This window comes from Sorex fumeus, unplaced genomic scaffold (assembly GCF_029834395.1).
Source record: "Sorex fumeus unplaced genomic scaffold, SorFum_2.1 ptg000166l, whole genome shotgun sequence".
Lineage (NCBI taxonomy): Eukaryota > Metazoa > Chordata > Mammalia > Eulipotyphla > Soricidae > Sorex > Sorex fumeus.
Window position 1 is genome coordinate 202,348 of NW_026606223.1, and position 9,231 is coordinate 211,578.

General features: G+C 61.9%; 1 protein-coding gene across 1 annotated transcript; it reads right to left on the bottom strand.

The window, feature by feature from the left end:
* Positions 1 to 413: 413 nt before the first annotated feature.
* Positions 414 to 4,145, bottom strand: CIMIP1 (ciliary microtubule inner protein 1). The gene is made up of 4 exons (XM_056107479.1): positions 4,044 to 4,145; positions 1,668 to 1,749; positions 1,427 to 1,525; positions 414 to 575 (listed from the first exon to the last, which is right to left on the bottom strand). Exons 1-4 carry the CDS (start codon positions 4,109 to 4,111, stop codon positions 414 to 416), a joined length of 411 nt encoding a protein of 136 aa, XP_055963454.1. The 5' UTR covers positions 4,112 to 4,145.
* Between the last annotated feature and the right edge of the window lie 5,086 nt (positions 4,146 to 9,231).

A 9,231-nucleotide genomic window follows, 5' to 3' on the forward strand; every position in this document is an offset into this window, starting at 1 on the left:
CGTGACCTGCCATCCAGGGTGCACCTCCAAAGTCTGCTCTGGGGGTGGGAGAGCGCCAGGTCCGGGCAGGGACCCCCACCCACCCCGGCTCTCTCAGTCCCCCAGGCTTCTGGGCGCTCTTGGGGCAACAATGATACCCCCAAACCCTCCAACAGATCAAACGAGGACAAAGCGTTTCCTGTTGGGTGCCCCTGGCTAAGAGTCTCACGATGGCGGCGGGGGGGTGGGGGGGGCATGAGGACGCCCAGAAATGACACGGAGGGACCCAGACGGATGATTCCAACATGAAGTCACGTCAGGGTACACCCACCGCTAGAAACTCCCAAAGGAGAAAACGTTCCTGACAGTCTACGTTGCTTCCCTCCAGCATCAGCCAAGGCGTCTTAGAAGAACCTTCCGGAAGGGAGGGAGGCTCAGTAGATGCCCTGCTCCGGCCAGTCCAGCTGCTTGGCATACGCCCCTTTGCAGCTTCGGATCTGAGAGTCGAGCTCCAGGTACTTGCTCAGCCCTGGCTTCCCCGACCTCCAGCCAATGAAGCCCTGGGTGGTCTCTGGGACAGGGGGGGACGGAAGGATCTAGAACGGAAACACAGGGCCAGACGGGGCGTGAAGGGCGCTGCCCCCACCTGCTCCCCTCCCCCCCGCCACGTGTTCCCTGACAGGTCAGCCCACTCCACACACATCCCCTGCTGGATCCTTAGGGAATGGGACGGCATGAGGAGGGAATTCCCAGACCCTCACGGCAGCCCTCGTGGACCCCGGGGACCCAGAGCTGCCTCCCTCAGTGCTGGGCCAAGGGCAGGCCCAGGACCAGAACCACAGCCCAGAGGCGGCCGGACTGGGTGGGGGTCTGGGCTGCGGCCCCCAATGCCACTCAGAAATGCAGCCCCAGAGGCCAGTTTTGTGGGTTTTGTCATTTTGTGGTTTGGACACACACACACACACACACACACACACACACACACACTCACACACAGGGGACAGGCTAGTGTTTCTGGACAGTCAAGCTTCGCTCAGCAGAGCGGCCGTCACCCCTGGACCTCAGCACACCCGCGCCCGGGCTCTTCCCTGAAGCAGCTACTTCCAGGGCCTGCCGTGCCCATGCAAACGTTAGTGACCAGAGAGGTCAAGTCGCCAGCCCACGAACACACAGGAGATGAGTGGCTGGCAGGGTGCGATGCCAGAATCGGCCTCATCCCCCTGTGTCCCTGCGCATCCGTGTTGCCCGGAGCCCCTCGGTTTCCGGCTTCTGCTCCTGCAGTCACACACCCGGATCCCTCCCACGTCCGGGCTGGGCAAGCGTGTGTGTGTGGGGGGGCGGGACTGGCTCCCCCCCTCCAGCCTGGCCTTGGCGCTCCTCAGTGAGCCCAGTTGGAGGGACCCGGGGGGGGAGGCTCCCTTCTTGGGCAGGAAGGGGGTGTGCGAACCTTGAAGTCCTTCTCCACGGAGTGCACGGGCGGGACGCGGAGATGCTCCGGGAGCTCTACCCGCGGCTTCCCGGGGGCCGGCTCATCTCCCAGGGCCAGCTGGAACGGCAGGGTGGGCCGTGGGACACGGGGCAGAGATGGGGACAGGGACAGAGTCAGGGACGGAGAGGGGTCAGGGACGGGGACCCAGAGATGGAGAGGCCGGGCTGGGTGGCCTTTTCGGCCTCCCCCATGCAGTTACCTCCTCCACGGGGCCGGCGAGGAACCCCCACCTCTGGGCCCAGGACTGCCGGGCCTCCTTCTCAGCCTTCAGGCGGTATTTCCTGCAAGACAAGCGAGACTCTGGGCTGGCGGGGAGGGGACGAGCCAGGCCGGCAGGGGGCGTGAGCGGAGCCTGTGGCCTCAAGAGCAGGCTGAGGGGCTCTGGGCACCAGCCTGTCCTGCGGCGTCACCGCGGTCATGGCCAGGGTGGGATGAGGGTCCTCAGGAGCAGAGCTCCAGGGGCCACGGACCCCCACTGCACCACACAGGCAGGTCACCCCATGGCCACTTTCTTCCTGGGAACATGGTTTATGCCACCAGTAAGGGCAGGGGGGGCGCCGTGCGGAGGGGGCTGCTGGCCCATTTCCCTCCAGACTAGCCCTCCCCGGGCATTCTGAAACCTGCACCCGCGGGGCCTTTGGGTCGCAGTGATTTGCAACCAACAACCCTCGGGACCTTTGGGTCGCAGTGATTTGCAACCAACACCCTGAACCAGGAAGCCGAGCTCGGTGGGAGGGTCAGATGCCAGGGAGACGTGGGCCAAAGGGAGTGGAATAGGCCAGGGAAGGGCAGATGCCAAGGTCAGAGAGCACAGGGGGAGACCTGGGGTTTCCCCCTCCACTCCAGATGGCCCCGAGCACAGCGGGGGCAGGGCCGGCCTAAGCTCCCAGCACCCTGGGTGTGGGAAGGACCACCTGCCTCGGGCCCTGTAGAGTAGGAATTTGGTGTGAGGAGGAGAGGGCATTGCCAGCGGAGGGAACAGGCCTCACCACGCCTTGTCCTTCGGGGCACCTTGATGAAGCACTGTAGCACTGTCCTCCCGTTATTCATCGATTTGCACGAGGGGACCCAGTAACGTCTCCATTGTGAGACTTGTTGTTACTGTGTTTGGCATATCGAATACACCACAGGTAGCTTGCCAGGCTTTTGCCGTGCAGGCAAGATACTCTCGGTAGCTTGCCAGGCTCTCCGAGAGGGACGGAGGAATTGAACCCGGCTCGGCCAGGCCGGCTGCACGCAAGGCAAATGTCCTACCGCTGTGCTATCGCACCTTGATGCAGATAAATTTTTTTTTCTTTAAATTAAGCTAACGTACAAATCATTCCAAAAAACAGGGGCTCCATGAATAAGTGTGGCCTAAAGTTTTCTATAAAGATTGGGCTGGAGAGATGGTCTAGTGTGTCGGGCCAAGCTGGGCCAATCCCAGGTACTCCATAGGGTCCCCCAAGCCCTGCCAGGAGTAATCCCCTGAGCACAGAGCCAGGAGTCAGCCCTGAGCAGCACTGGATGTGTCCACCCAACCAAATTAATGTAGGAAGTGAAACAATGCCAGTTTAAAGAAATACATGAAGTGACTCATACAAATGTTTTTATTGGGGGGGGGGGCACACTTGGTAGTGCTCAGGGCCTATTCCTGCTCTGCACTCAGGGGTCACTCCTGGCCAGCTCCGAGCCCATATGGAACGCCAGGTTTGAACCGAGGTTGGCTGCATGCACGGCAAATGCCGGACGCTGGACCTTCGCTCCGGCCCCATCAGACAAGTTTTATAGGAAGCGCTGAAAGTCGCAGGGAAAGCAAAGAGGTGGAAGAAAGTTCAGAGGCAGCACTGACGCTAACTGCTCCCCACGTTGGGGACCTCGGGGAGACCCAGCTAATATCTGGGAGAATGCCAAGTAAGAACACTGACTGTGAACGTGTGCCCGAGAGAAACGGCCCACGGTAAATCTCACCATCACTGAGCCAAACAGGAAACGTGAGAGTGTCAAGTGCACGTGGATCAAGGTTGGGGAAAAAAAAAGTCAGCACGCCTCTACCATGCCCAGTGGTCCTGCCGACCATCATTTACTTAGTGGTCCCTTCTCCATGACCAAACACGATGACCACTTAGCACCTGTACAGCAAACCATGACACCCCAACGGAGAGAGAAAGAGGGAATGTGCCTCCCACAGAGGCCACGGGGTGGGAAGGGGTGGGGGGAGAGAGAGGGAAACTGGGAACATGGGTGGTGGAGAATGGGCACTGGTGAAGGGGTGGGGGGTCCAACATTGTTTGAATGCACCGCAATGATGAAAGTTTGTAAGTCTGTAACTGCATCTCACGGTGATTCATTAAAATAAAAAATTTTAAAAAAAAAGTTACAGAACTTCAAGCCCACGCAGAAAAAAGTTTCTGTTTTAAATCAACTGCAAACCGTCAGCTTCAGAAGGCACCGAGCTGCCGCGGGTGGGCAAAGCCCCGCGCCCAGCCCCCGGCCCGCGGCCCCTCACCGCCTTCCCCGGAGGCCCCCGCCTGGAGGTTGGGGTGGGCGTGGGAGCCCCGGGCGGCCCCCGGGAGGCTGCCCAGGGTCTCGTTACCAGATCGCGTCCTGGGCCACCAGGTTCATGCGCTCGGCCTCGGCCGTGCTCAGGGGTCTCTGTGCCATGGGGCAGCTCTAAGGCGCCGCCGCGCCCGCCGCCGCCGCCGCCGCGTCTCCCGTCGCCCCGGAGACCGTTGCCTGGCAACGGGGACGCGGAGGCGGGGGCGGCGCACCTGGAGCGCGGGGATGCCGGCCGCGGTGTCCAGGCGCCTCCGCCTCCGCGCCGCCCTCCGAGCGCCTCGTCCACGTGCTGGTCCAGGCGGCGGCGGTAGGTGGGCCGGGGAGGGGGGCGGGGGGGCTTGCCGCTGCCCCCGCGGCCTCCTGTGCTGGGGGCCCGACACGTCTCCCAACCCCACCCCTTGGACGACGGACACCTGCGGGCGTCCACCGTGCCCACCGCGCCTGGACCCTGCGGGCACCCGGCCTCCGGGGTCGCAGCTGGGGGCCTCGCTCGCGGTGCTGGGGTTTGCTGCTGGACCCCGGGTGCCCAGCGGGACCAGCCGCGCAGGGCAGCGGGGAGCTTGTCACGGGCGTTCCCGAGCCCGGGGGGCCTTCCTGGCACCCGCGCCCCGCGGGGTCCCCGTGCAACAGCGCAGATGCCCTGCGGGGGGCTGTCCTTCCTCTGCCAGGCCCTCCGGGGGCGCCCGCTTGGGGGATCTGGTGTGTGCTGCTCCCCCCACCAAGGGGGCCAGCCTGCGGCCCGGGCTCCGGGATGGAGCTTGGTGGAGGCAAGTGCTGGGACGCTGTGGGAGCCCAAGGGTGCCTGCATCGCCTCCATGACGCCTCCATGACGCCTCCATAACGGCTCCATAATGCCTTCATAATGTCTCCATATGCCTCTATGATGCCACAACACCTTCATGATGCCTCCATGGTGCCTTCATAATGCCACCATAACACCTCCGTAACACCTCCATAATGCCTTCATTATGGAGTAGAGCGATAGCACAGCGGTAGGGCGTTTGCCTTGCACACAGACAACATGGTCGACCCGAGTTCGATTCCTCCACCCCTCTCGGAGAGCCCGGCAAGCTACCGAGAGTATCTCGCCCGTATGGCAGAGCCTGGCAAGCCCCCCGTGACGTATTCGATATGCCAGACACAGTAACAACAAAGTCTCCAATGGAGACGTTACTGGGCCCGCTCGAGCGAATCGATGAACAACGGGAGGACAGGGACAGTGACAGTAATGCCTTCATAATGCCTCCATGATGCCACAACACCCCCATGATGCCTCCATAATGTCCCCGTATCACTTCCATAATCACCCCATAACATTTCCATGTCTCCCTAACACCTCCATAATGCTGGGAAATTCACCCAGGGTTGCCCCAACCCTCCTTCCCCGACTCGTGACTGAGCATCTACCTCCCGTGACTGGGGTGCACAACCTGTGCTCATCCACCGACACCCCAAGGCCCCCATGGTCCCAGGGCCACAAATGTGGAGCTGGAAACGGGTCCCTGAGGCTTCCAGGGTCACAAGACAGGGGATTCGGGCGGCGCTGGACCCAGTGTCCAGGACAGCGAGGCCCAGGCAGCCGGGGATAGTGTCCGGAGGTCTGGGGACTGGGATGGGGTTGTGGGGGGCAGTCCTGGCTTCTGCTGCCGGCAGAGGTGGGGGCCAGTGGCAGTGGAGGGTCAGCAAGGCCTCCACGGGCCGGACATGGACTTTCTGCCTCCTTCCCCTCTGTCGGGACACTGGCCAGAGTTTCGGGCCACGGCAGGACGTGTGACTCAGCTGGGCCAACCGCATCCTCCTCTGAGATTTTGTAGACCCGGGTTAGAGACCCGGAAGTTCTTGTTCTGCCCCCACACTGGGACAAGAAAAGCTTGGAGCTGTTTAAGGCCCCTCCCGCCCCCTCTCCTGACTTGCGGGTTGCCCCCCGCAACGCCCCTGGGAAGGGAGGCACTTACGTGTAAACCGGACATGAGAGTTGCAGAGAAAGGCCGGGGAGAAGGGGGGCCAGAGCTCACACACGGCGGGGAGGGCACGGGCCTTGCACACGGCTGCCGGGGTCCCCAGGCCTGGGCTTGATCCCTGACTCCCTCCAGGAGGGATCTCTGAGCACAGAGAGCCAGGAGTAAGCTCTGAGCACTGCCAGTGTGCCCACCCCCGAAAAAAAAAAAACTAAAAAAATGACATTTATAAAAATTGGAGGAGAGAGAGAAGAGGGGAGCCGGGGCGAGAGGGGGAGGAGGAAGGAGAGAGAAGAAGAGAGGGAGAGAGGGAACTGGGAGAGGAAGGGAGGGAGGGAAGGAAGGAGAGAGAAGAGAGGAGGCAAGATCAGAGGGAGCGAAGCAAGCCGGCATCACCGAGCTCTCCCGCTGGGCCCTCCCACGGGTGGGCCCGGAACCGGGAGAGCCTTTTCCTGGGTATCCCCGGACCCCGCACTCTGGGACCCTGGGGGTCTGCAGATGGTTCTGGTCTGGTCTCTCTGCCCACCCCCACCCCTCCTTCACGCTGGAGTCTGGGGAGACTCAGAGAATTTCCTGTGAAGGGCTGAGCAGAAGGGGTTCCCGGGGCCCCGCAGGCGAGCCTGGGGGTCTTCGGTCTCCAGCGCTGCTGCGCAACGGCAGAGGGGCTGGTTAAGAAGAGAAGCAGCCCCCACCCCTCACCCACCCGCCAGCTCCTCCTGTGGAGACGGACAGGGAGCACCGGGCAGGGGAGCGGGGGAGGCGGCAGGGCGGGGGCTGCGGTCAGCCCGCCTTCATGAGCCTCTGGCTCTGCTGCCCACTGCAGCGAGGACCCTGGGCTCCCCGGGGGGGGGGGGGGGTTGTGGGGGCCAAGGAGGCTCCGTGCCAGGTGCCCTGGAGAGCTGCTGCAGGCCCCGGGCTGGGGTTCTGGCCTGGAAAGTGGACTATGGCCAGCCCAGAGCCAGGGCCAGCTGAGAAGGTACTGATGACCAGTCCCAGGGGCGTGGGCTTTATGGTGGGGAGAGGCAGGAGCACTGAGGGGTCTAGGGGAGCACTGAGGGGTTTATGGGGTCACTTAAGGGTTTAGGGGAGCACTGAGGAGTTCAGAGGAGCACTGAAGGGTTTAGGGGAGCATTGAGGGGTCTAGGGGAGCACTGGGGTTTAGGGGGAGCATCGAGGAGTTCGGAGAGCACTGAAGGGTTTAGGGGAGCACTGAGGAGTTCAGAGGAGCACTGAGGAGTGTGGAGGAGCACTGAGGGGTTTAGGGGAGCACTGAGAAATCCAGAGGAGCACTGAAGGATTTAGGAGAGCACTAAGGAGTTCGGAGGAGCACTGAGAGGTTTAGGGGAGCACCAAGGGGTCTAGGGGAGCATCGAGGAATTTGGGGAGTACTGAAGGGTTTAGGGGAGCACTGAGGAGTTCAGAGGAGCACTGAGGGCTTAAGGGAGCACTGAGGAGTTGGGAGGAGCACTGAGGAGTGCGGAGGAGCACTGAGGGGTTCAGGGGAGCACTGTTGGCCCCAGCAGACCACGCAGGACTCCATTTCACCTGCTTGGAGGCTTTTTCCAGAACCTTCTGCTGGAAAGTGGTTGTCTCAGAAGAATCCAGTGCCGTGGTGGGAGGCGCCCAGGGGTGCGGGCATCTCCCTGTCGTGGGGCCGGGTCAGCTCCCTGCACCAGGCTCAGGGTTTCTGGAGAAGACCCCGAAGTCTCAGGCTGATTCAGATTCAAGCTCTGCAACCGCATTCTGGGGCAGCCCGGGGACCTCAGGGGCCACACAAGGCCTGTTTGGTGCCAGTGTCCCCGCATCTCAGGGTGGGGGGGGAGGGAGGGACAGAAGGGAGGCGGGGGGGGGAAGGCCCCCCAGAGCAGTCTTTGAGAGCAGCTCCCCTCCCGGCAAGGGTGTCGGGGCGCACAGGGCAGTGCTGGGGACAGGGAGAGGCGACCCCGTACGTCCACCTGCTGCCGGCTCGTCAGAGCCCAACCTGAGCGGGCAGGAGCGGCAGAGGTGGAGGGCCCAGACTGCCCCTGGGGTGCTGGAGCTCCTGAGAGCCTGTGGCCACTCCCAGCTGCACCTGCTCAGCCGGCAGCGAAGGCGGCACCAGGGACACGCGCCCAGAGCTCAGTCGAGCCCTGGGAACCTGAAAGCCAATCTCTCTCTCTCTCTCTCTTTCTCCCTCTCTCTCCCTCTCTCCCTCTCTCCCTTTCTCTCTCCTTCCCTCTCTCCTCTCTCTCCCTCCCTCCTTTCTCTCTCCCTCCCTCTCTCTTTTCCTCTCCCTCTCTCCTCCTCCCTCTCTCCTCTCTCCTCCCTCTCTCCCTCTTTCCTCTCTCTCTCCCTCTCTCTCTCCCTCTCTCCCTCCCTCTCTCTCTCCCTCTGGTGGGTCTGTTTTATCCAGAGCGTGCTTCAAATCCGAGGGAACATTCCCCCTCTTCCGTGAAAGGGTCTAAGACATCTTAATGGCTTTCATATTCCTTGCTCCAAATATATTATTTCAACACAATAGTTTCTTTGCGGGAGAATCGCTTAAATGATTCAAAATGGATTTAAAAATATATTTCGAGTTTTAATTTTATGCACAGAACATTAATGAGCGGAGCGCCTTGGAGACTGCTTGTCAGTGTAAAGACTCACAATATTCTCGGCACAGATGTTATTCCAGCGAAATCCTTTTAGGGGGAAGAAACCAGTCACTTTTTTTTCCTTGAGGGATGTCAGGAAATATATCATCTTGAGAACATCTCTCGACCCCAGATTCCTGCAGAGTGTCACGGGGAGCCGGGCACGCCGTCCCCCGGACACCAGCTCTGACACTGCAGTGCGGGGACCCCTACCCGCTTCACCCTGAGCCCGGGACATGGACTCAGAGGACCCCAGTTCTCAGCATCCCCCGATGACGACCCGCTCGGCTTTGGGTCTGAGCATGAAGCCGGTGCCTGCATGCGTGACACACACGTGACAAGGACAACGATTCCCCTGCAGGGCAGGCCTGCAGGTGGGGGCAGGGGATTTTTCAAGCCCCCTCCCAGCTGCAGAAACACGGAGGCGGGGTGGGATTCTGCTCCCGGGAGGCACCTCTGAGGTGGGCTGAGGCGTTTGCCCGGAAGAACACGGAGCGGGACCCCTGCTCCCTGGGAGGTGGGCGCCCACCCGACCTCTGTCGGCATGCATGCGGGGGCGGGGGAGAAGCCCCTCGTGGTCCTGCGCCAGGGCTGATCCTCAGCCCGCTGCCCCCGTTCCCAGGATCTTCAACCGGGACCCCCAGCTCCCCAC

Bases quoted from the DNA above. Each gene is read 5' to 3' on its own strand.
- CIMIP1 (XM_056107479.1), bottom strand. From the start codon at position 4,111: ATGGCACAGAGACCCCTGAGCACGGCCGAGGCCGAGCGCATGAACCTG. The intron at 1,526-1,667 runs GTAACTGCATGG...CTGCCGTTCCAG, and splicing joins TCGCCGGCCCCGTGGAGGAG to CTGGCCCTGGGAGATGAGCC. The intron at 576-1,426 runs GTTCGCACACCC...TTTCCGTTCTAG, and splicing joins CCGTGGAGAAGGACTTCAAG to ATCCTTCCGTCCCCCCCTGT.